At 44.5% G+C, this 25,206-nt stretch overlaps 1 protein-coding gene across 5 annotated transcripts in view; it reads right to left on the reverse strand.

Annotated features, from left to right (window-relative positions):
• Window positions 1-25,206, reverse strand: part of LOC138454056 (myosin-10-like) — a 623,027-nt gene that overhangs the window by 182,621 nt on the left and 415,200 nt on the right. For 4 of the 5 annotated variants that reach the window (XM_069607013.1, XM_069607016.1, XM_069607014.1 and 1 more), the window contains exons 6-9: window positions 18,430-18,450; window positions 16,201-16,293; window positions 4,348-4,411; window positions 3,306-3,404 (exon numbers count right to left, since the gene is read on the reverse strand). In XM_069607013.1, coding sequence (XP_069463114.1) covers window positions 3,306-3,404; window positions 4,348-4,411; window positions 16,201-16,293; window positions 18,430-18,450 — 277 coding nt within the window. The remainder of the gene's footprint in view (window positions 1-3,305; window positions 3,405-4,347; window positions 4,412-16,200; window positions 16,294-18,429; window positions 18,451-25,206) is intronic. The other variant, XM_069607015.1, reaches the window with a different exon arrangement.

Here is a 25,206-nt window from a genome sequence, read left to right on the forward strand (position 1 = left end):
CTTTTCTCCACAATACGAGCTTCCTGGATTCACAGGTAAGGTCATGTACTTTTATATAGCAAAAGACTCTGCCTTAAAATGGCTGAAATCCTTCCTCAGAAATCATACAGAAAGAATCTACCTACCTCCCTTTACATCCACTGCAAACACGTATCCTGCGGAGTGCCTCAAGGATCCAGCCGTTCCCCTCTCCTTTTCAAACTTTACATGTCACCCTTGACGAAAATCATCCGGCACCACCGACTGACTGCCCACAACTATGCAGACGACACACAACTGATAGTCAAGATAGCCACAACTCAAGACCCAGCCGCCTCACAGACATATACAGCTGGATGACAACGAACAATCTCAAATTAAACTGGATAGAAAATAGAAATAACGATCTCTCCCCCAGAGGACACCACAACCAACTCACGGCTGGACTGGCCACCGGACATGGTATCTCAACCAGAGACATCAACTGTGGTAAATACTAATGAACAACGGACTTACTGGAACCACAAGTCAACACTATTACAAATAAATGCTTCTATCTCCTAAGATTAATCAGAGAGATGCTGCCTTATCGCTCCTTGTCACATGTAACCCACGCAATCATCTTCCTGGTGTTATCAAGAATCAACTAAGCGAACAGCCTCTACCTTGGAATGCCAAAACCACTCACCAAAAAACTCCAGCGCCTCCAAAACACTGCAGCAAGGATATTTCTGAGACCAAACAGAAGAGACCACATCACAACATTGCTAATAACCCTACATTGGCTACCACTAAAAAAAACAAGTTCAAACCTCCAGTAAGAGGACTACGATCCAGTGACTATATCCAAATCGAAAGGAAACAATACGAAAAAAGGAAATTTTGAGGAACACCATTCACACTCCTAATTGACAATCCATGGAACACAATGCCAGACGAAATCAGGACAATAGACTGAATACTTGGCTGTTCAACTCCCAATGACCAACACAAGTGGACACCCCCCAATGACACAACAGGGACCGAAATGAAAAACAACTACTAACCTCCCGCTTCCATTTCCTCTCCAGCAGTCTCCACCAAAACACACAACCCACCATTCATCACGAAAATAACTGCCGCAAACATCCAATCACTGAACGCCACCCATCCGGAAACAATAGCCCCAGTGCAAACAATCCAAACACAGCTAGAAACCTGACCCACACTAGATGCCAGTTCCTTATCACTCTACTAGCACCGACAGAAAAGAACAATTTCTATTCCATTCCCTCTGCTCCCACTAACCTACACAACCCTTTCGCTTACAGAACCACGAGAGCGCCTGGAGACCATGGGGCGCGGTACAAGACAAGTTATCCCAACAGAACATAAAACTCAGACTAATCACCTGAAACCACATCCACCATCAGTCTCCCAGCCTCTCCACTATCCTTCGCTGCCAACCCCATCCAACAATTCGCCTGCTCACATTCCCAGTTCTTGGAATAGAGAACATGCAGCTATGCATATATCAATTGCATCACTTTCTCGTTTCCCCACCAGGGGGCATCACAAGTGTATGGTTAGTCTTTGCAGATGATGTGGAGAAAACGGCCCTCCAGAGGTGGCCAATGGCATGCTTGGGAGTGCCGATGGTAACACACGGTATGCGAGAGTGGCGCCATGCAGTAGGAGCTCACAGTGGGACTGCGCTTAGGTGTATTCTGCAGCCCAATGTAACAAATGGGAGTGAGCAGTGGCGCCTAGAGGCCCAAGAATGACTAGAGCATGCCGAATAACACGAACATTTAAAATGTGATGCAGTTGGCGCCGTTCCCATGTGCCTATGTGGCAGGAATGCAACCCCTGCTTTTACTGCGCGCCTTTGCCAAAATGGACAGACATTGATTGTTTTTCTACCCTTCATTTTGAATGATTGGTGACTGCTAGAAGCCTCGACAAGATGGCGTTTAATTCTAAGCAGCTGACATCAGCATGTAGGGGTGTATTCATTTTAACAAAAGCACGATCAGACGAAACGTTAATTAGGCTAACCAACGTGCAGTCATGCACACACAAAGCACACACACTCTCTCCCGCTCTCCATGTTCCCTCTCTTCTTTCTCTCTCGTTCTATTTAATTATTATATCATCTTCTATTTTGTGACAAAACAGCGTGCATGTAGTTTACATTAGAACATCCCTGGAAAATGCACAGAAGGATACAATGATTTGGCCAGGATCCCAAACATGATTTAAGTAATGACCCAGGTTTTGAAGCCAGTTCACAATTTAGGGACTTGATATCATATTTTCTCAGGTGTAATTGGTAGTAATGTGTTTAAATCTGTTAATTTTAAGAATACTCTGTATTAATGAGATTACTGGAATAAGTGCACACATTATGATAAACCCTGGTAGAAATGTTAAGCAAAAAGAGTATACTTGTATGGCAGTGAAAGGCAGGTTGCCCAAGTCAAGAAAAATAATCTCACATAAGACTGTACTTGCAAGATAGCACAATAACATGAAGACTCTCTGGCACCCTTGGTTTCTGGTACGATACAGGTTCTAATCCAATCAAGGGATCTACACTTCTTCTCTGCCCCTGCAAACCGGAAATCCAAAATCCAGGGGTCTCCCCCATCTCAGAAGACATAGACCATTTAGCAAACCTGGAGTCTCTGAGTCAATCCCAGAGGTTAGGCAGCTATGGCCGTCTCCTATTTATGTCCAACCTGGGAAAATCCCCTCAGTTATGTACAGATTCCAGTGGAGGGACTAATTAAAGTGGCAGAGGGCTTGACCCTTGACCGCAGACAGGGCACACATCATCCATTGAGTCGTCAGATGGTCTTTTGCCTCTGTGACTGCCCAGTGAGCTCTGAATGATGCAGATCCATATTACACCACACAATGAGAAGGTTCGGCCACTATTTACAAGAGACAGCAATAGCCCTCCAAACTCCCCAAGCCACCAAATACTCTACAGCTGCATACAATTGTGTGTTGGATTTTATTTCCTGAGTGTGAGTGAATTTGCACGGAAGAGGATTGCAAACAAATATACACTTTGTATTTACGGAGCAAGGCTCTGTGCTGTCTGTGCAGAAGGGTGTTACTGAGCGGTCTGAGTTTTCTTGTTGGCTATGGCGGGGTTATATGTGGGATAGTAAAGTCTTCTTTCTGGAAGTTCTACTGCCCCCCCTGTGGAATGAGTGGTGCTCCCATTTTACCCCTTAGCGCTTCCAGCGTGCTACCAGAGTGAGATGTCACGATGCATCTGCATTGAAGAAATCTAAAACCATAAGATTGATTGTGGGTCAGTTTCTGGCTGGACTTACTTTTGACATGTTCTCCAGCTCCACACAGCATTTGGTAGAATATGTGGAAGGTCCTTTCGTCTTTGGCCTGGCGGATAGCACGGGACTTTTCAAGAAGGTCTGAACATCAGGGTTAAGGAAAGGATTCCAGACTCTCACCAGAGCCACAGGGGAACTGTGTGGATATAGAGGTTCCAAAGGACCAAGTGGCAACAGCTGGATCGCCAACGCTGGCCAGTTTCAGAAGAACAACCAACACATGGCTGGACTGAGGAGGCTTTCGAGGAAATAAACAGTTGTACACACGGTAAGCAGGTTCAGAGGGGTAGAAAACGGGTCATAAAAAAGGAAGGTGCTTAAAATGAATATCCGCAGTCAACAGGACAGGTAGAAGTATCAGGAAAAATAGCCCAAGACATGAACAGACTTCCATAAACCATCACCAGTGTGCAGACAGAAAGAAGGCTGAAAGGTGCTTCAGGAGAATAACCGCAAGAACAAGAAAGGTACAAGGGAACACACCCTGGCAGCGGAACAAAGGGGTGTTTCGCAAAACCCACCCATATCTCCTTAACTAAATGAGGCTTCAGAGGGCAATACCATAATCCAAAGGGACAGGAACCGTCACCCCCAGGGCACAGGAACAGTCTTTCAGAGGAACAATCAATAATAACACCTGAACACGAAGTGGAACAAGCACAGCAGAGCAAACAGGAAGATGTTTCAGCATAAGCACCACCCATGTGGGGAGGGTTTTCAGAGGGACACCAACAGTCATCTGGTCAGCAAGATGTCATTCAAGCTTCCACCGAAATCCAGACAAGCAAGAGGTCTCCAGTGAAAACCCATATGACAGAGAACGAAAAGGGTTTTTGAGGAACAAATTCCTCTACACAGAAAGGTGTCAGAGCAATTACGGTCATCCACACAAGAAAAGAAAGGTTTTCCGAAGAAGTGCCACGTCCTGCCCAAGAGAAGGAGGATGGAAAAACGAATATTGTTCACTACCCCTTCCTTTTCACTCTCATCCCAAGGCACGTTTGCAATGGTCATGTAAGGATACAGGTCTCTATATTGGCTCCAACAATGTATCCGGCCACATCAAAATTAATCCGAATGAATTTCCCCTGGAAGGAAAGCAGAGACAAATAAAACAAAGTCTACATTAGGAGTTGGATACAGTGCACGCGCTCCTTACATACATTAATGGACAGATGACAAAGTGACATACCTCACAAAAAGCTATCTTTTTTCCGTTCAGTTCCCTCCTAAGCTCTAGTCCCACTGATGGCAACTTCAGACCCATGGGCTTCTTCCCTCCGTGAGGCCATGCAGAGCCGCAGCGCTACGGCAACGCTACTGTCCATTCTTGCAAAGAGCTGAACAGTTACTTACCCTGTTCTTTACCGTGTGCCCCACAGCTTCCTGGCCCCAAGCAGATTATTTTCCAGTCTTACTTTTTCCACGAACCCGCTGCCCAATCAGTATCAGTCAATGTATGCAGAGCATACTACACCACGACAGCCTGACCCGCTGCCTCCTGCGTCCAAGCCGGACACCCAAGCCCAAGAGCACCGTGGCTTTCACACGCACTGGGCCTCAGCACTGGAGTCCTACTGCCTCATGGTGGTCTTACTTGCACAGCCCTAAAGCCCCAAGCGTCCTCAGCAGTCACCCCTCACCAGTCTTGGCACTTTACAACTTCACAGTGTTGCAGCTTTTTGTGCTCACAATACTGAAGCACGTGGATCATTGTGACCAGAATGCACAATAATTGTGAGTAGCCATGTGCCTTTTTATTATCAATGATTTCTAAAGCATTAGGTTTTTGCTGATGGTAAAGTTATTAGGGGATGGGCAGGAGAAATAATATCGTTTTTTATATGAAAGAAATGGGATAGGGGTAAACCATTAACAAAACAGTTCAAAGATCAGATATTCACACCAATATGCAATATGGCATCTTATTTCAATAGTATTGTGCACCCAAAATACTAAACTCAGTGACCATTTAAAATAAGAAATGCTGTCGATGTCCAGGTAGGGACAACCTTCTGCACCCAATCGCTTTTATCTCCTAAGACACATAATTTTGAGGAAGACGTATTTTCATACACTTTGCTGGTTTCCGAGCACAAAATGAAACATCAACTTCCAGGCTTATAGTGGGGCAAGAAATGGGAATCAAAGCAAGTGTGTGCCTTTGACCTTTCTGGACACAGGTGGAAGAAACCTGAGATTCGGCTTTTCAGTGAGTGGTTGGTCTGAGAGAAGAATGACGGTGAGAATTAAGGTTCAGAGCAAGCACTCACTCGACCACCAAGGTCCTGGAGGCACCTGGAACTAGCCTGTTCGTTACACAGTGATATCTTCAATTAAGGAGGCTAACAGTGCTGATCTACTATTCTCCTCTTGGTCGTCTCTCTTCTTTTCTTTCACGTTTGTCTATATTGGTATTTTTGAATTTCATTTTGTTACATATATATTGAACGTTTATGCTGTATTACGGATATTGAGTGTCATCATTATATAAAGAGGAAATCTTTTAGCCAATAAAGAAGTGAAAGGGGGCAAGAGCGGGGTTTAATGTGTGAACAGAGTGTGTAGATACTAAAAAGATAAAGCCGCGGTTGAAAACCTGGAACACCTTCTTTCAGAATATCCTTCCACTTCATCAATTAGGTTTAAATATTTTAATACATTTTTATGTCATCTTAGGTTGTATAGCTAAGATCAATTTTTGGAGGGAAATGTTAACCGGAAGACAGTTTTCTTTCCCCGAGTTGGCTACTCTTGGATGTATAGATGAACTTTTAAACTTACATTTCTGAATGTGTAATTTGAAAAGTTTAATAAGCTTGTGTAGAATATGGTGATGTGACATTGGGCCACATTACGACCGCCGAAACCGCGTCCGGGTTCACAGAATGAGGAATTACCGGGCCATTCCGAGTTCGGAGGGCCTGGTAATTGCTCCCTCCTAGAACCCGGACCTTCAACATTCCCATTCCAGCCCCCATAGGGCTGAATGGGAAACAACAGGCCGATTACGAGTGGCCCGTTGTTTGCTCCCTCTCCCGGTACCCGGTAAGCACGACTGGTTTTACCAGGCATGCTTACTGGTGTTACCAGGCGTGCTTACCGGGTCCCGCGAGGGGACCTCGTAATGTGACGGAACGGGTTTAACGGGTCTGCATCCTTTTGCTGCACCCGTTAACCCGTTCCGCCAGGGTCGTAATGAGGCCCATTGTGTCTTTTGGTTTATACAAAATGTGTAAGGTTTCTTTTTAAACCACGAGCATATAATAAAAAACAATACCGTACAGTACTGTATTGATGCATACATATGGCTATTTGCCAATGCACCCAAATATAAATAAATCAACAATAGACATTCACATCTATAGCTTCACGGCTGCTGGAGACCATGATGCAGAAAGCATTGTTGGTTTTTGAACTTAGGGACTTGCCTAGACAGTGCTGTAGCCAGCTTTTGGTACCTGACATGGCGTCTCCTGAAGGGGCACTTTCATGAATATCCCCCTAAAATATGTCAGCATTGTCACTGCATTACACTTTCATGAAGGTGCACCCACAATAAAGGTCAACCATGTCACTTGCATGATGCCCATGCACCGCGTGGGTCCTGCACCCGGGCAAACAAACTTCATGCTTCCATTCATTTACGCGCACACACACAGCAAAATATACACACATACAGGCACACAGAATCACTTACACACATGCACATTAAAACTAAGAGAAACATTGCATACCTTCCAAAACACACACACATACACTTTTAAAATGTTCCTTCACATGCAGCAAAATCTATTTAATTCCTAATGTTCTCTCTGATCTGGCAGAACCTACGGGTGGCAGACTATTCACCCCACCAGTGCTGGAAATAGACTTTATAGTGCTTCTATAGGAACTAGAATAAATCCTGCAAGTTCTGCTCATACGATCTCAAGACACCACTCTTCAACACAATTAATCTCAAAAGAATATGTACATCTTCTTTACTGAACACACTTGAAAGGAAGGTTTTTTTAATCAAAATACAAAAAATCACAAACTTTAAAAACAATACTAAAAACACACACACTCATTGCGACAGGGGTTAGTATCACAGTGACTTGGACACAGTGACTGCATGTGTACATTCAGTGCCAATGTCATCAATTCTCTCACATCAGAGACATCCTGCACTTAAACTATCCAATCGTCTGTTTTGGAACATTGCACACTACTCAGATTGTAGATAGATTGGTCGTAGCAACTCGACCAATGTCTCAAATATTTAAACAAGCCACACCTGTGATGATCTTGACCTGCTAGTTAACAAATAAACTAGGTTCTGTCTCATAAGAAGAAAAAAAAAAAAAAATATATATATATATATACAAACACACACACACACACACACACACACACACACATCGACACAACCGTTTTTCAGCCACTAAGCAACGGGATCATAATATATAATCACGTCCCTCAATTCCACCTTCGGCCTTCTCAGGACAGATTTAATTCTGCTTGGACATCAATAGACTGCTCTTGTATTACTTTTCAACACGTACTTGGAATCTCACTGCATGTGCTCATGCCAAGAATCCTGGCATTTTTTATTTCTTTATTTCGCAAAGCGTTTCAAGCAGAAACACTGCAATTTTGTTTATACTGCCCATAAGGACAGCGCAAAAGCTAGTCTGTGTGAGGGAGGGTATTGTAAGGAAGGCATGGTATCAACAGTAAGTCAGCCACAAGTAACCACAGTTTAAGGGTGTTTATTGAACTTCAAAAAGGGTTTGAAAAATGTGCATCTAATCCTAAATCTACAGATGGGAGCAAGCTAAGATCATCAAATAATAATAAGTCAGTCCTAGTTGTGTCTTGTCAAAATAAATGGACCTATACTAATAAACCTATTGCCAATCCTTACCTCAAAAGACAACTAGTGTGGGAAACAGTGTTACAAAAAAGAAAGAAGTGTTCACAAAATTATATGTCAGGATGTTCAGGCAGTTGTCCTCCCTTCCCCGCGTTTTCAGCACGGGACAAGGCTGTTCACTCGAGCACAGCACAGTCTCTGTCTTCTTTAGCACGAGGATACAGTTCCCTCTTTAGCATCAGGGCCTTCTGTGCCCAAGTCTCTTTGCTTATCAAAGTCTCTTCATTCAGAGGGACTGATGCGACACAATAAATAATATGTTCTTTTCCTCTTTCAGATTTTCACAAGTACTCCATTTAGGTGATTCACTATTCACCCCGGCTCCTCCTCACTCGGGCTCAGATCCATCAACACAATGTTCTTCACCTTGGATCCCCCTCATCCGGGCTCAGATCCTCAACACTATGTACATAGGATATTTTTTTTTCGGGTGACTCATGGTTCACCCTCAATCCCCCCGAGCCGGGTTCAGATCCCAACTATCGAAGACTTTCGAATGTGCACAGAGTTTGACTTGAACCATTCCAGTACCACTTCGATTTCACAATTCCTTTCCTTTTAACATTTACCACCTTTCAGTTGGATACCTAAGAGAGACTTTTTAAATGAGCACCCAGGTGGTGCTGCACCACTCCGTCTACAGTATTGTGTCTTGGCTTCAAAGTTCAGTCACTCATCTGCTGTTTTAATTATGTTTGCGTCGCTTGCAACCTTTGCTACAACACAGAGCGGTCTGGTATCAGACTCCCCAACTCACCGGCTGCGTGGACTTCACTGGTGCTGCTTTGTTGGAGGAGCCAAGGACAGTACAACAGCGGCAAAGGATTCTCCCCACCTTGACTTTCGATGCAGGAGAGCCCCGAGTATCTCTGTCACACAATGCACGATTCTTCAGCTTTGATTTCGGGTCTTACGTTTTCTATTCTCGGAGGCTTGTGGAAGTTACAGTTTTTCTGTGAAAAGGTCAATGGCACTTCCCTCCTTGAAATCCTCTTCGTTCTTGCCATCTTTCACCTTGCATTAAACTGACTTCTTGGAACTGCTGCTTCCTCGTGTGCGTTGCCTTGCTCAGAGTGTGCTTTCGTGCTCCACCTTTTATCCGTGTGATGGAAGTCAGGTGTGTGTAATGTGTGTAATGATCAGCATTTGCCAGACCCTGCCTGATCATTCTATTGGCACACATCAGGCTCAGTGTATGTTAGTCTGTTTTCTTTCACAGTGAGCTGTCCGTGAGAAAGTGTTTGTGTTGGAAAAGGGGGGTGGGGTGGTGAGTTCCTAAGTATCCTACCTGGAGTGAAGGTGTTACAGGGAAGGGGATACTGTGGCTCGCCTTCCAGTGTCCCACTTCCACTCCCCGAAGACCCCTCATCCAGGTGATCCACCTGAACTTGTCCACCCCAAGGAACTGGATCCAAAAGCAATGGCCATGTCTCGGCCACCTGGATGACAGAACTTGGGGACTAGAGAGTGAGACACCTTCAGGTTTCTCACAGTATGGAAACAGAACAAAAATAATCCAGTCCAAGAGTCATTGTCTGGTGGCGTGAAGAGTGATAGGATCAGGCGCACTGGCCCATGTTTGCACTCTAGGATCACTGACCTGGGAAGAGGAAGCCAAATGAGAAGGGTCTTAGGCTCTTTTTAATGGAATTTTGTGGGTGATCGATTTGAACTTTACGGGAATGAGCGTTCCAGTGCTGGGCAGCGAGGAGGGTGAAAGCTGAGAAGTGGCACAGACGCAGGAGGAACAGTACGTTTCTGGAGGACATTCCACATGAGAGGGTGACAAAGAATGCAGCCAGTGGCTGCCTGCGTTGGATGTGAGACTATGGATTTGGATCAGTTCAAAACTAGGGACATCAACTAGAAAAGGTTGTGGCACAGACAATCAGCCCACAGCTAAGGGTGGAAAGAAGAATGTGGCCATAAATCTAAGGACGTTATGTAGTGAAAGTGAGGACTTTTGTGAGTAGCTGCAAATAGCAAAAATGGAGTCAGAGGAGGCTTCACTGTTGTCTAATTCAAGAGAAACAGAGAGGTGAAGATGGTTCGGCTGACAGTGGAGGTGAGGATTGATCTTTTCAAGATTAAGCCATTGGTAGAAGTTAATGTGATGAAAGTGGAGTATTTGAGTCAGTGGCCAAAATGGTTTCCAAGGTTGTTGGTAGGAGGAACACGATTGGACAGAGGTGTGAAGGAGCATGGTGAGGAGAAAGACTTGGAAAGGTTCAACAGAGATGGCCTATTTTGTTGGACTGTGCAGGAGGTCGAGGGTGGCCGCCCCATAGAGGATAGGCAGTGAAAGATGCAACTTTGGAGGGAATTAGGAAGGAGTGTGATGAATATTCGAGTGGTAATTGCATAATGGTTGAAGTTAAAGCTGGGATGGTTTTCCCTAGTGAGGTGACAGAGAGCAAATAATAGGGAATGCAGAATGGTGAGCAGAAGCAGCTGAGTGTCATGAGATGGAACAAAACTATCAGAAAAACAGAGTAGCTGAGATGGGCCAGTGCTTAATAGACTATAATGTGTGTAGGCATGTTAGGGGATTAAAGGGAGCATGGGTGCCAACTTTTGATTTTCCCCACAGGGCAATAATTCAGGTTAAAAAAGCACATACGCAGAGAACGTGGAGAATGCAGAGAACGCAGAGATTTGCTTTGAAGGACGTTGGTGTCCCTGCTCACTGCTGTCGAGTGACTCTGGTTTCCAGGACCTCTGGATACCTCTTGGTGCTTTTCATACCTGTGAAAGCCCATATGGCCTGCCGAGCTTGCTGAACTGCTCGGCGGTCTTTTTTTAATCTCCAGCTGCCTTTATTGCTAAACTATGTTGCCTGCTTCATATTAATCACTGTTGTTCTTTGCTCAGACATGGAGCTTCCTGTATGTTTGCCCTTAGTGGATTACCATTTGAGATAATGGCAGTTACAAGGGTGAATCCTATGAACAATTTGGCGAATAACAGGGACTTACCAAGCAGGGATGGTCCTTGTACATTGCCCTATATCAACTCCCCGGTCTCTCTAGGCAACATGGAACCCCCGCCACAGCCTACTTCTCCTATCCTTCAAGGGAGGGGTAGTCGCTTTTCCGAAGGTCTGGCTTTAACTGTGAAGAGGAAACAAAGTCTGCAAAAAACTCCCCTTTTCCTACTAATAAAGCCACAAAGAGTGATGCTATTAAAGGTGCGATGCCTTGGTAGGGCACCCATACGCAGCTGCAAAATATTGCGTTTCCCTCTTTTGCTGATCACATAAGTGTTAATGAGGACCTTATAGAGGGGGGTGATCTTGATAAACCTGATACTGATGGGCCCTTACGGACTTTGTCAACTCCACCCCTGCTGGAAAGGTCAGGGGAAGGTTCCTCTGGGGGTCCTGCAGAAGGGCCTGATGATCAAAATATTTTGGGAAATTGGCTGCTTTTTAACAAGCGCATTAGGCGGGACCTTGACTCATGCTCTAATGCCTCAGACCTTCATGCATGGTTTGTCTCACTGGCTTCCAAAATTCCCACTTTACACTCTTCGACCATTGACTAATGTTGCCAATGCGTGTCTATTGGCATTGAAAAGTCCTGCCAAACTCTGGATATTCAGACCAGGGCGCACCAAGGCTGCCAAACTTGCCCAGAAGAGTCGCCTCATAAAGGAGTGATTCCTCAAGTCTCCACATCAAAATCTGTTCTGGGTGTAGCTAATGTTTACTCTTTCGACAGGACTTTCTCTCCGACTAAATTAAACACCTTACCTTTCTTCTGCAGCCACCCCTCCTCCCTCCTTCTCTGCCTTTCCCCTTTTCTCTGCTGACGAGGTTTCGAGACAAGTCTGATCTATGAAAGTCTTGTCAAAACAGGTCCACCCCTGTTCCTCCAAAACTATCAAGGACCACATCGACTCCTTGGCTCCTGCCCTGGCTGACTTCTGCAATCACTCCTTCGCCTCTGGAGTCTTCCCATCCCCCCTCAAGCACTCCCCTGTGCACCCCCTTCTTAAGAAACCCTCTTCCGACCCCTCCTGCCCAGCTAACTATCACCCAATCTCTATCACTCCCTTCCTGGGCAAGCTCCTGGAGAAACTGGCCATCTCCCAGCTTAATCTCCATGCTAAATCTGTTGGTAGTCTTCATGCCCATCAGTCCGGCTTCAGAGCTGCCAGAAGCACAGAAACTGCTCTCCTGAACATCCGTGAGGACCTGCTCTCAAACCTTGACTCTAACACCTCTTGTGTTCCCATTTTGCTCAATCTCTCTTCTGCCTTTGACACGGTCAACCACACCATCCTGCTCAATCGTCTCCGTGATAACCTGGGTATCACTGGTCAGGCTCTGGCGTGGCTGACCTCCTTCCTCTCCAATCGACCCTCCCAGGTCCAACTGGGGTCCTTCCTCTCTGACATCTTTTTCTCTACCTGTGGTGTCCCCCAGGGATCTAACCTCTCCCCCTGGCTGTTCAACCAGTATCTGGCACTAATTGCTCACTGCATCGCCGCTCTCTGTCCCAACTTTTAGTGCTACATGGATGATACCCAGCTCATTTTCAGGCTACCCTCGGCCTCCTCTTCCCTCACATCTGACTGTCTTTCTGCTATCCATGAATGGTGTGCCGCCAACGACCTCTGCCTTAATGCCAGTAAGACTGAGATTCTACTCATCGGCACACCCACTCCCTCCTTCCCTGCAGCTCTCTGGCCGGCCTCCCTTGGCCCTCTCCCTGCTCCTACCTGCAAGGCAAAAAACCTCGGGCTCATCTTCGACTCCACACTCTCTTTCTCTCCTCACATATCTGACGTCTCTAAGAAGTCACACTACCAGCTACCCCTCCTCAGAGGTATCCTTCCTTTCCTCTCCTTCCCCCAGAAGCTCACTGACTCTAGAGCTCTGGTTCTCTCGAAGCTGGACTACTGTAACAGCATCTATCTAAATCTTCCTGCCTCTACTCTCCGCCCTTTGCAACTCATCCAGAACAGGACTTCGAGACTTGTCCTTGGCCTCAAGCCCAGGGACCATATCTCTCCAGGACTGAAATCACTACAAAACCCTCTGCATTGTCCACAAGGCCTTGGGCCAAAATACCGTCAACTCTCTCTCCCTAAATATCTTCCTTCTCGAGCTCTTCGCTCATCCACCTCCAACTCCCTCAGGGTCAGCCGCTTCTCCAAGCAACGAGTTGGGGGTAGATCTCTCTCCGCAGCAGGGGCCTCCCTCTGGAACAGCCTTCCTGCCTCCCTGAAACTTGAGGAGAACCATCTCCGGTTCCGGAAGCACCTCAAAACATTCCTCTTTGCCTCCGCTTTCTCTCCTTCTCTACCCTGCTAAAATCAGCAAACCTGCACTGAATCTGCAACTAGGCCACTCACCGATCTCGGTCCTTGGCCCAGCCACTCTTCCCTGCACTGCCTACCTGCACTACGGGACTGTCTCTGTATCCTACAGCCCCTCCTCCCAGCACTTACCTTGCACTTGCCACCAGCTGGCCCTATTATTTATATTGTATTCTACTAACCATGTACTTCACGTTCCCCTCTCCCCTTCCCCTTGCACTTTTCCCTTTCCCCTCTACCCTTGAATTTGCGCAATCTGAATGACACCTGGCCTAGTAGGATCGTTGTCTGTCTCCCCCTGTTACCCGCCCTCCCCTGCCTCGTCGCACCTTGAAACACATGTGTATAGGCGCGTTACAAATGCCATTTCATGTCATATCATATCCCTCAATCCTCTAAAGATATTCGTATAAACAAGTCCTGTATGGCTCAAATAGCCAATTCCACCTTAAGGGGCTTCACGTTGGATCCCAGAAACGTTATTATTACCAACATTGATAAGCCCAAGGAATATGAATCCAGAGAGGCGCTCAAAAACAAAATTTTAGCTTGGCTCAATCAAAGAGTGGGTCGTAATTGTATCAGAACTCAAGATTTGAGAGTCCTTCGGAGGACATCATTTGATGGCTGGTGTTCTCTAGAGAACACAGACTGTATTGTTGTTGTATGTGGACTAAGTAACTTACCCTTGTTTATGAGCAAAAACTTTAACTTACAGAATGTGTCTCCATTTACTAAGTTAAGAACTATTGCTCATTGATCTTATCCATGGTTATTTATGTTCTTGTACTTACTTTTTTTACTGATGTGCCTATCATCTGCTTGGCCATGTTCGTTCCATTCTATGTTATGTTTGTATTGTTTTCTGTATTTTTGTAAGCACACTGAGGCCTACGAGCGTGTGGCGCTATATAAGAAACAAATCAAATCACATATATTTTACAGCAAGTTTTTGCAGCAGGAATTAGAAAAAAGTCATAGGCTTTACAGGGATGTCTAAAATCGCCAAACTTGATGTGCTGTCCTGGCCCCAAACGCCTTTGCACTGTAATCCCCCACAACTCCTACCAGACGGTGGGCCTGATTATTAGCTGCTGCTAATTATAGTGTTGAAAGCAGATATTCTCCCCTCCAGTTTTCAGCACCACCATTCTGGGGTGGCTGGAAATACTGGAGGGGAAATGACGTGCTTCCCTGCAGCAGAAGCTGCATAAATCTACCATTTACATAGAAACATGTGCTCCAGGGGCACTGCAAGCATTTTCTGAAAGACTGACACTTTTCTAGTTTATGAAAGTTTTCTTAAGCTTTCATTAAACTAGAAACGTGATGCTGCAGTTTCGGAAATGGCATTTCTATAAAGGATAGAAGGACACCTCACTGGTATCGTATTTTAACTACTCTTATTGATGTGCTGAAGCTGTGCTCTTGAGAGCAGAATCCCCTGCAGTGCCAGCCCTGCATTTCTCATGGTTGCTAAGGCTGTTGTCAAGCAGTAAATCGGGCGCATGCTAAAGTCGTGGTTTGATGCCAGACTGCTGCATTAGCACTTCATCTGAACAGGGTGCTTCTGAAGAAAGTGTTCTGTGTTTTTGCATGCACCTCAGAATCAGGCCCCGTTCAAGTCTCAGGGGGGTGGGGGCTTTATTGTTGAGGTGGCCCTCCACGTTGAAGTGAGCAGCACTTGCTAATTTTGCAAGATGCATGCTAACACTTCACCCAGCATGAGAGGAGCCAGACGCCCTGCCACGCCCGGGCATTTAGATGCACAGAACTCAATACAGATTTATTTCTTCATTTTTGGTCTCCCTATGCAAATACTTGCTCAAGCTCCCCAGCAACATAATGTCACTCCTGCCCCCGCGAACGGTGATATGCCCCCTCTGTCCCATGTACTCGGCACCTAGGTAAGGAAGGATCAAACGTATGATAAGGAACTGTAAAATGCAATTGAGTTAAGGTCGTGGTATGTTATGTTGATTTATACTGTGCACCCCTACCACCCTGGGGCAGTCTCCAGGCGCTCTATATATGAAAGAGACCTGTCTCACTATAGTGCTTTTTACCAGTAGCCCTGATTGGAATGGAGAAAATAGAGTGGGAGGAAAGTGGTCAGTCTTTCTGGGGGATGAGGAGTCAGAAGAGGGTTTCTTGTGTACAGGGATGGCTGACCACAGCTGTCTAGAAGCAGGAGGGAACCATCCAGGTTAGAGGCACAGGTTGCACACATGTGCTGTGCAGATCAGATGCAGAGCCCTGCATGGGGGGTTGCTAGGTCTGGAAAAGATCCGGGGCTACACTAATGTTGGTATTGTCATGACTCGGGGCTAGCTAGCCTTTTGGCTGTAGACCCCGAGATTCTATCCGGGGCTACAACCAAAAGACCTGGGGCTATAAAACCCTAAGCCCCCACCCCCTTAGCAACGCCTCTGGAGCCCTGTAGGTTCTGAGTTCAGGATGTCTGGGATCAGCACTACCCGAGTTCACACCTTCACCAACACCCGGCTCTACACAGTTCCGCATCAACGTGACCATCATCCCCCCGCAGCCCCCTACAACCAAGCCTAAATTACCAAAGCGCATACAGGCTCAGACCTCATCCCAACTGTGCCCCACTCAACCCAGCCCACCACTTACAAAACGAGAAGAGTTGTCATTTTTTACAGTCTTCGCATTTCCAAAAGCCTCCAGGATCGGGTTGGCCTGTAACAGCTGCCTCTCCAGTTCACCCTGCCAGGGAAAGAAAGAAAAAACAGTAATACCATTAACCAAACAGATGGAGGCAAAAGGGCTGCAACGTCAATGGCGCATGGTTTTGAGAGCATCGTCATGCTGGCCCCCATGCTAATGTGATCGCCCAGACACCTGGGTAAACTGTGCAGAAGGAAGCCGACAGCTGGTCCACACAAGACTAGATGCCACTGTACATGCTCCCAACTACACAATCGCTTCTGCGAGGAACAAGGTAAGGAGCAGGGCCTTTGGAGGCACCAGCCACACTTCCTGTCCCATGGCCTCACACATGGCAACACTTGCAGCCAGGGGTGCTGCTAGGCCTGGAAAAGATCCGGAACCAGGAGTGAGTACACAGTGCACCGCAAATCCAACTTGCACATGAGATGCAAACTTTACATGCTCCATTATATATAAATGGTGTCCTAGATATGCCCTAATTCTTCCCTACTTTCATTCTCAAACACTGAAAGTTTATGTCGCATAAGCCTGTCTGTAAATTGGCCAGGGGGGAGCCAAAAGTAGGTCCTGGTAACTCTTGGTTTTAAGCTAACCTGGCTCTCCTAGGGCGGAAGCAAGAGCTAAATAGCTGCCAGTAATTTCAAACCCTGCTTAACAGCTCTGTTTGGCATTTAGTGACCCAGATCTTCCAATGATTAGCATCTCTTTGTGGAAGTGAAAATCCTCAAAATAGAACAATTATGTAATGGGCCAAAGGAAGGTGAAATAAGATATTCAATAATTTATCTCAGTAGAAGGCAAGAGGTTGACAGTGCAATGGGTTAATGCACATACTGCAGCTATGTGTAACCTACAGGCTACACATCCAGTTCATGGCTGAGATGTGGATACCGGTTTGCTTGCTGTGCTGGACCTATAGTCGCTTCACATCATCTGGAGAAGATACCCTGCGTGATTCCCAGCACAAGTACCTTATCAACTCAGAACACTATGCTCCACTATTTTCCCCTCACTCTTTTTAGGGCAGCTGGTAGCACACAGACAGATGTGAAGGTTACCAAGGCCAGAGTGCACAATGAACAGGCACAGTTGATAGTGGGCCTGCAGGTTGCTTTGAGGGATATTGGGTAATCACTCACTGCCCCACTCACAACCCAATTTTTAAAACTGTCATCCAGCCCCCCCAAAATGTTGAGACTGGCCCTGCCCCTGCAACGGCCCCTCTGCCCTGCTTCCCTCTGCTGTGGGAGCAGCACATCCGACAACTTTATTTACAACCTCTTCCTTCAGCCGGGCAGCTACTCCAAGCCTTGCTTTTCCCAGAGCAGAGATTGCTGAAGAGGGCTGAGCAAGAGGACTGGCTGCCATGGCGCCAGTCTCCTCCAACCACACTCCATCTCAACATTAATGACAGAGGGAGCGTTGTGTCGATGGTACAGCAAGTGGGATTCAATATCCTGAATTTCAAGTTACTTATCTATGAGCAATGTTACCTCCCTGCCTTGAGCGTGAAGGGTTCCATCGGTTCTCTTAAGAGGCATGTGTACTAACACAGTGCAGGAACTGGTTATATTGCCACTGGGCAAGGCAGCATACTCCTCTGTTAGGAAGCGGGGTGTAATCTTGAGTAGAGAAAAGTCTCATAATAATGGTGGATGACGCTCTGATCAGGCGTCTGCAAGCTGCATCAGTTGCCAACATGACATCAGAATATAAAGCAAAGTGTTGTAGGCAAGCAATGGGCAAAGCTGGATTCCGCCGTCGATCCAGCGCACACCACGCGCTCATACTCCGATTGTAGGAGGCACTCAGAGCAACGTAAGAGGGATAGAGGTGGGGCGCTGACCATCAACTCCACTTATGCCCCTTAAAGTCCTGCATTGATAACGAGGCAGTTATATTGTACTTAAAATGGCTGCCCGTGGGTGGGGAGATCTTCAGATAGGCCTGTTACTATGGAACAAACTCCACCCTGCTTGGACCCATACTTGTTATGAGTGGGCTGTGTGAGAACTTCCGAAATCAGAGGGACACTGGTCTGTCAGGAAATCTCCAGATTGCATTACAGATCGCTGGATAAAGCAAAAGCAAAATGAACAAAGATGATAAACTAAGCTTAGCAAAAGAAGGCATGAGTGAAATGAAACCAAACAAACTCCAGGGATTACTCACATAGTTAACAATGCCGGAACTCTGAGGTGGAACGCCAAACAGCACAGAAAATGGAAACAGACACAAAACAAATGTTAACATAAATCATAATGACAGGGAAGATGAGCAAGGGTGAACATGATTCAAAACAGGGGACAACACAATGGGATGGTGACAGATGGAAGCCAGCCTCTGAGTTGCTGATGGGGCAAACTTTGTGATATCACAGCCATGTCATTGTCTGCCGTATGTTGGAAGCAAGTCACAATTATTATGGAAGACCAAGGAAGCTTGAAACTGGAAAGTTGGCCCAATGGTACTGAAACAAATCTAATATGGATGCCAAAAAAGCTACACAAGTGGCATACTTTACCTCGGGACGGTAGGGAAATCAGAGATGATGTGCCACGTCTCAAGTAATGGGGGTGATCGGGGTGGGGGGGTGTCAGGTGCGGTGGTTGCTAGGAGTTGGCGACATCCCAGCACTGCCATCGATCCTGATTCTGATGGCTCTTGCTCTATCGTAGTGTGATAGGGGCCGAGAGACCCTCAACTTGGGTCGACATCCTTGACAACGCAGACCAAACTAGAAGGCGGCCAGTTTGTCAGTGTCTGAAGAGTTCAAGGACTTTTGGGAAGTCAAGATCGAAGGACGGTCTTCGAGATGCAGTCTGGGCATTTTGGTGAACATCCATGGCACACCTGCAGCTCTGTTGTTTCGGCTACAGGACCAACTCAGAATCGAGATGTTTCTGGATCATAACTTGAATGCAGATACATCCATTACAACAGGTATGACAAAGAAAAGGCTCCAGGCATCAAAATACCAAGTTTAACATTTAAAAATATATAACATGTACTTCCTTTTCGGTCAAGTGTAGAAATTAAATGATACAATAACATAATGGTAGGAGAGAAGTGGGTGGAGGCTACTGGCATTTATCAGTGTCGATCACTATATGGACCGAGTTGTATCAGCATGTGATCAAGAAACAGATCTATTCAAAGCTCTGCAGTCATAGGACATACGTGTCCTGTAACAGAACTGAGATTGTATTACAACAGCCATATTTGTAAAGAGCGGTTTTCAATTATATTGATACTAGATGGATCTAAAAAAAAAATGGATATGCAAAATTTGTAGTTACTAAATTTCTCTAGGAAATCATATTTTAATTAATTCTAATCTAATATGTGTATATGAAGAGTTCTATATATCTCAGAAATGTGCTCAATTACAATACATTGTATTAGAACTAAGTTTAGTGAAACCCTCTGGCTCCGATTCAGACATTTTGTCTACAATTGGAATTGCCGCTGAAAAATGCACTAGCACAAATTACACCCGATTCACCAAACGGAGCAAGCTATTTGAATAGAGTTGCACGCCAGACAGTTGTATATTGATAACGCAATTTTTGTTCTCACGCAAATCTCATATTGAGTCGCAGGAACTGGTACCTTAATTAACAGACAATTTGCATGTGAAAATGGGGGTCTGTAGTTGCAGCAAGGGTCAGGAAATGAAAACCAGGGTGACTCTATAAAGGCAGGCAGAGCACCGTGATTCAGAAGGAAAAGTCAGGTCCCTTGCTCCAGTAGCCATTTTGCACTGTTCCAACCTGCCATGGGCCAGATTTGGGACCAGGGTGAATCAGAAGAAAAACATTTAAAGTGCTTCAAATCCCTTACAGTTTCACACGACTTTCTGGGGAAAATGTTAAAAACACCTTACTGTGTTACATTTTACTGCCAAGCATTTGCGCTCGGTGATTTGCACTTCTTTGGGTTAATACGGGCCATTTGTACACTCCACGTGCAGTTGGGGAAAAACCTTGGCACGGGCCGTGAGGAATTCTTTGTGATTTAGCATATGCACACATCTTCCGTGTTGTCGCAAGCTAATTTGTGTGCACGCGTTTCTTTGCAAAATTCCTCCATAATGTCATGTTTGCTTTAGAGATGTTTATAATGAGAGATATTTGAATTAGCACATGTAGTTGGATGTATTTGTATTACAGCTATTTGCTATTGCATATATTATTATTAAAATAGTTTACAAGTCAATATATTTATATTATAAATACTGGAAAAATTCATAAGTGATCGTCGCTGACACTGCAACCACTTGCAAGGACTTAACTGTGGCTTCACACATGAAGCAGCTTTGTCAATTTTTTAAATTGTGGCTATCATGTGGTGCTTTTTTTATCACCACCTATAAACTGAATCTATTCAAATAGGGAAACAGATAAGATCGAGATGGCGTGGGATTAGGGCCATTGTTTGGGTATTTATCCACACAGTGACTGGCATTGGCCATTGCCAACTAGCGCTTTCCCTTCACTGGTCAAACCCAACCTCCTGAAATGTCTTTCAGTTAGCTGTATCATGCAATAACATTAAGCTGCGTTAGTTGTAAGCATTCTACTGAGAGCTAAAAGTTTAACTGCTGCTGTAAATCGGTTCCTAGTGTAATATGAATGTCTTAACTATGCGTGCCTTCAGCAACTTGCTATGCCCATAATTTTCCAGCAGTTGCCATCTTATGGCAATGTTGTACCATTATGGCAGTGCCTTAAAATGCCTATGTCATGACCACACAAAAGCCAAAACTGTTGGCATTGCCAATGCTTGTTTCTATCGTGGTGGATAAGGATTTTGGATAACTTATTTCACTAATCGCATATGTTAACTAGGAGAAACAGCTCTGGTAAACTTTCAACAACCCCCATTGGTCATTAAAATGTGATATACTATGATATGGTTTTTATGACATGTATTTAATCTACTCCCCAAAATGCTTAAACCTGTTTAAATACCAGATCAAACATTTATGTTCTTAGATAACTTTCTAAGATGTGTAAACTTTGTGTTTGAGTGGTATTCATCGAAAAACATGAACATTAACATACAGTCTAACCTTATTTTTTTTATCGATCAACAAATCAATTGTGTTTGCTTTTCTGGTCAATATTCACCCACTTTATTTTGTGGGATACACAACGATAGTTTCATATTGCCAAGACTATAAGTGAGACAGCTTTGCAAGTATATCGGGCATCGGACATCATACATAACTAAACATCCTTAAATGTGGCATGAGAGCTGAAACAATTAATTGCACAATATATCTTTCACATACTTGTCTGTGAACATGTCTGGGAGTCTCCTTATATCATTGTAGTTGGTTTCTAATTCACAAATAGGCGATTAGGCAATATTGTAATTTGGCTGGCAGTTGTCATGAACGCGTTATCTTTTATTGTGCTCGGCTTAATTTGTTCTGGCCGGACATTTGAAAGATTTTGTGTGAAATTCAGTCAATTAGATACGATTTATCATTTAGTAATATCAACTTTAAATCTGTAGGTCTCTTATATTTTAATGTATTGCTCTGTGGATGAAATTGTTTGATTTTAGGATTTAGAATCACTGTTTGTTGTCATGGATTGATTTCACTACAAGGCAAGCTGCTGTATCAGTACATCCTATTAATAATAAAAGGCCAGACGTATGTTTGTCTGATGCCATCATGCGCAGTAGAGGCTGCTCCAACACACAGAATGCTCCGCTAGGTGGAGCTGTTGCCTTAGGATACACAGTGGTCCAGTTCTCGTAGCTTCGCCTGTTGTCTCTGCTAGAGGGAGCTATAGGCTTAGGATATATAGTGATCCTACTATGTGAATGAAAACCTGCACTTTGGCCCATGTACAAGGGCCTGTACACTAGTGATCAAATAAAACATTTAAAAAACTGCTTCTCAGATTGAATATTTTGAAAATGCCATTACTAATTATTTACACTTACTGAATTTTCCTTAGTCCTTAAAAAAGGAGTTTGATAACAACAATTAACATTACACATGTATTTATATTATAGTTCTTATGGTGAACCTGCTACAAACCCCAAGTGAATACTCTCGCCACCTCTTGTGGTGGTAATCGTCTCATTATGGGCCAATGCAAGGCCAAATTAGAATTCCATCTGAGACGAATTCCCCACCCCTGCCTGTATACCAACCCAAAGCAGAATTTCAGGCCAGGCGTGTGAGTCAGTATATGGCTGTAATACACATGTGCTCATAAACTTGCCCTAATAATTGCTTTTGTGCTAGCTGCCGGAGTAGGCCCAGAGAGCAAAATAGTTGTCTAAAGCCAATTACCTGTACTTACTAATAAACTTGGCGAGGGTACAATGTTATTTTTATGCAGGAAAACATGGCTGGTTGATGAGAGTTGTCTATTGAAATATTTTAACAAGATCCAAGTGTTCTCAGCTGCTGCAAGACAATTAGGGTCAGGTCGCTCAAGTGCCCGTCTTGCTTCCTTGATTCCTTGATTTGTGAGAGTCTCAAGTCGGGGGATGCATGCCTGATAATAATGAATGTATTATACATTCTCTAGACATTAAATCAAGTCAAGGTGGGAAACTTGGTATTCTTAACATTTATATTCACCCAAAAAGACAGATTGGAATTTGTTTAAGACTGGAGTTATTCTCAGCAATTAAAGGGCCTGATGATAACATTGTTAGCTGCCTGAGATTTGGGGATTTTAACGCTAAATTAGGTGCAAAGGAAGAACTCCAGGAGGTCCAGGCCAACCTGGTTAAGGTTTGGTAGAATTCTGGATAGCAGTCTATTTCTCACAAAACAAGATGCTAGGGAACGTCGGATTAATGACTTATTCAAACAAGCCTGGTTGGTAGAGTTAAATGGAAGATGCTCTGGAGACAGTCCACTGACGGCCACATTCAGATCAGGGGTGCAGACTTTGTGATAGATTATGGGCTGGTAAAATATGTTACATAAAAAAACATTCTAGATTTCGCTGGTATTAATCGTCCGGAGGGCGGCCATAATACCTTAGCGGTTAAGTGGGAAATACCTGGCCAGGACCTGGCGAGATAAATGTAGACAATCTGGCAAGGTCACATTAAAGAAAAATCAACTGAAATAAGTGACTGACCGAAACTGTGTTAAACAGTGTAGCGCTTGGCCCTTTAAAATTAGCTATACTTAATCCCAATGGGGAAGATTAAAAAACTAGTGGCACTTTTGAGCTCTTAGCACAGAGGTTAGTGGAAGCTCTTAAACAGAGAGAAATCGGTGCACTGAGTATCCGGGTCAGAAAAAGAAATGACGCACCATAGTTTCACTCAGAGTGTAGGGAGGCAAAAGAGAGATAGGATGAGGAAACTAGGACCATGGTGCTGAAGGCGGGCGAACTCCATGCTTTAAAGCTGGAGTACAAAAGCCTATATGAAAACAAAAAAGCAGACCACATAGAAAAACAGTGGGACATTTTGGACCAAATAGTGTGAGAAAATAACATGCTGGGGTTTTGGAGGACGGTATCTAAAGGTTCAAAATTCAGTGCCAATAATGAAGCTAGTATAATTAAGCCTGAAGTCTGGGGCTCCCATTTCTCAGGTATTCTAGTTAATCCAGCACAGGCTGGGATACCTGGGACAGGGCTCGGTGCTCCTGCCATTGACTGTCTACAATATCCAGAAGAAGAGGTTATTGCTTCCTTGATGGCAGCTAGAGGTGGAAAAGCTCTGGGACCAGATGGTATTAATGTCGAGGTCATTAATTGTTTCCCTGTGTGGTGGGTCCCCACCCTGACAAGGGTTTTTTAATACAGTAGCAAACTCTCAAATACGTCTGGTATCCTGGAAAAAGAGTTTAATTGTCCAGATTAAGTAAAATGTTTACAAAATGTATTTTGACAAGATTAGAAGAATGGGCCAAGGTGAATAATATGATCCCTGAAACTCAGGCGGGTTCTAGAAAAGGATATAGCTCATTGCATCAATATTGCCTTCTGAGCACTATTATAGTGAAATATGTCAAGATTAAGGGTGCTTTTTTGTTGCATTTCTGTATTTATCGAAAGCATTCGATTCCTTAGATAGGGCAATTCTGTAGAAAAAAACTGAACAGGCTGTGGTGCCTGCAGGATTGCTCCAGCAAATCCAACTTTTATACTCAGAAGCTTCAGCTGTTGTAAAATGCCCAGGCCTTGTGAGTTATTCCAGGGAGTTTTCTACTAATAAAGAGGTTAGACAAGGGTGCCCTCTTACCCCACTATTGTTTATTTTATTCTTATCAGACTTTGACCCATATTCTTTAATGAAGGCCAATCCCCCTTTTATAAATGGGACAAAATATGGGGCACTAAATTATCCCGATGACACGACTCTCCTTGATCTAACACACATGGGTCTCCAACAGTCTTTAAACTATGCAGTCAGGTTCTTTAAGGAACCTGGTCTTGAGTTCAATCTGGAGACAACAAAGATAGTACAATTTGGAAATTGTAAAAAAGTTTGTATGGGCAATAAACAATGTACATATATGAGTGGAGAAGACAAATCACTATTTAGGTATTTTGTTCCATCGGAACGGCACCTCGCTGCACCATATTAAAAGGACGGTAAAACAAACCTGAACAGGCTTTAGAGGTCTGAGGTGTTTCTATCGGACTTATGGAGGTCATAGAATGGACAATGGTTTAAGGGTTATGGAAGCTAAAGTACACGTGTCCACATTGTAAGGCTCTGTAATATGTGGCATTTCGAACTGCATCAGATTAGATGTGGTACAGAATTAATTCCTAAGAAACATAGTAAGGGGACGGTTTTCATTACCACAGTAGGACCACGATATATCTTAAGCCTACAGCTCCCTCTAGCTGTGACAACAGGCAAAGCTACTGCATCGGATAAACATAACGGGACAAACCTACAACTGGCTTTTTATTATATTGTTAGATTAGATATGACAATAAGAAT

Source organism: Ambystoma mexicanum, chromosome 1p (genome assembly GCF_040938575.1).
Source record: "Ambystoma mexicanum isolate Mex_15411 chromosome 1p, UKY_AmexF1_1, whole genome shotgun sequence".
NCBI lineage: Eukaryota > Metazoa > Chordata > Amphibia > Caudata > Ambystomatidae > Ambystoma > Ambystoma mexicanum.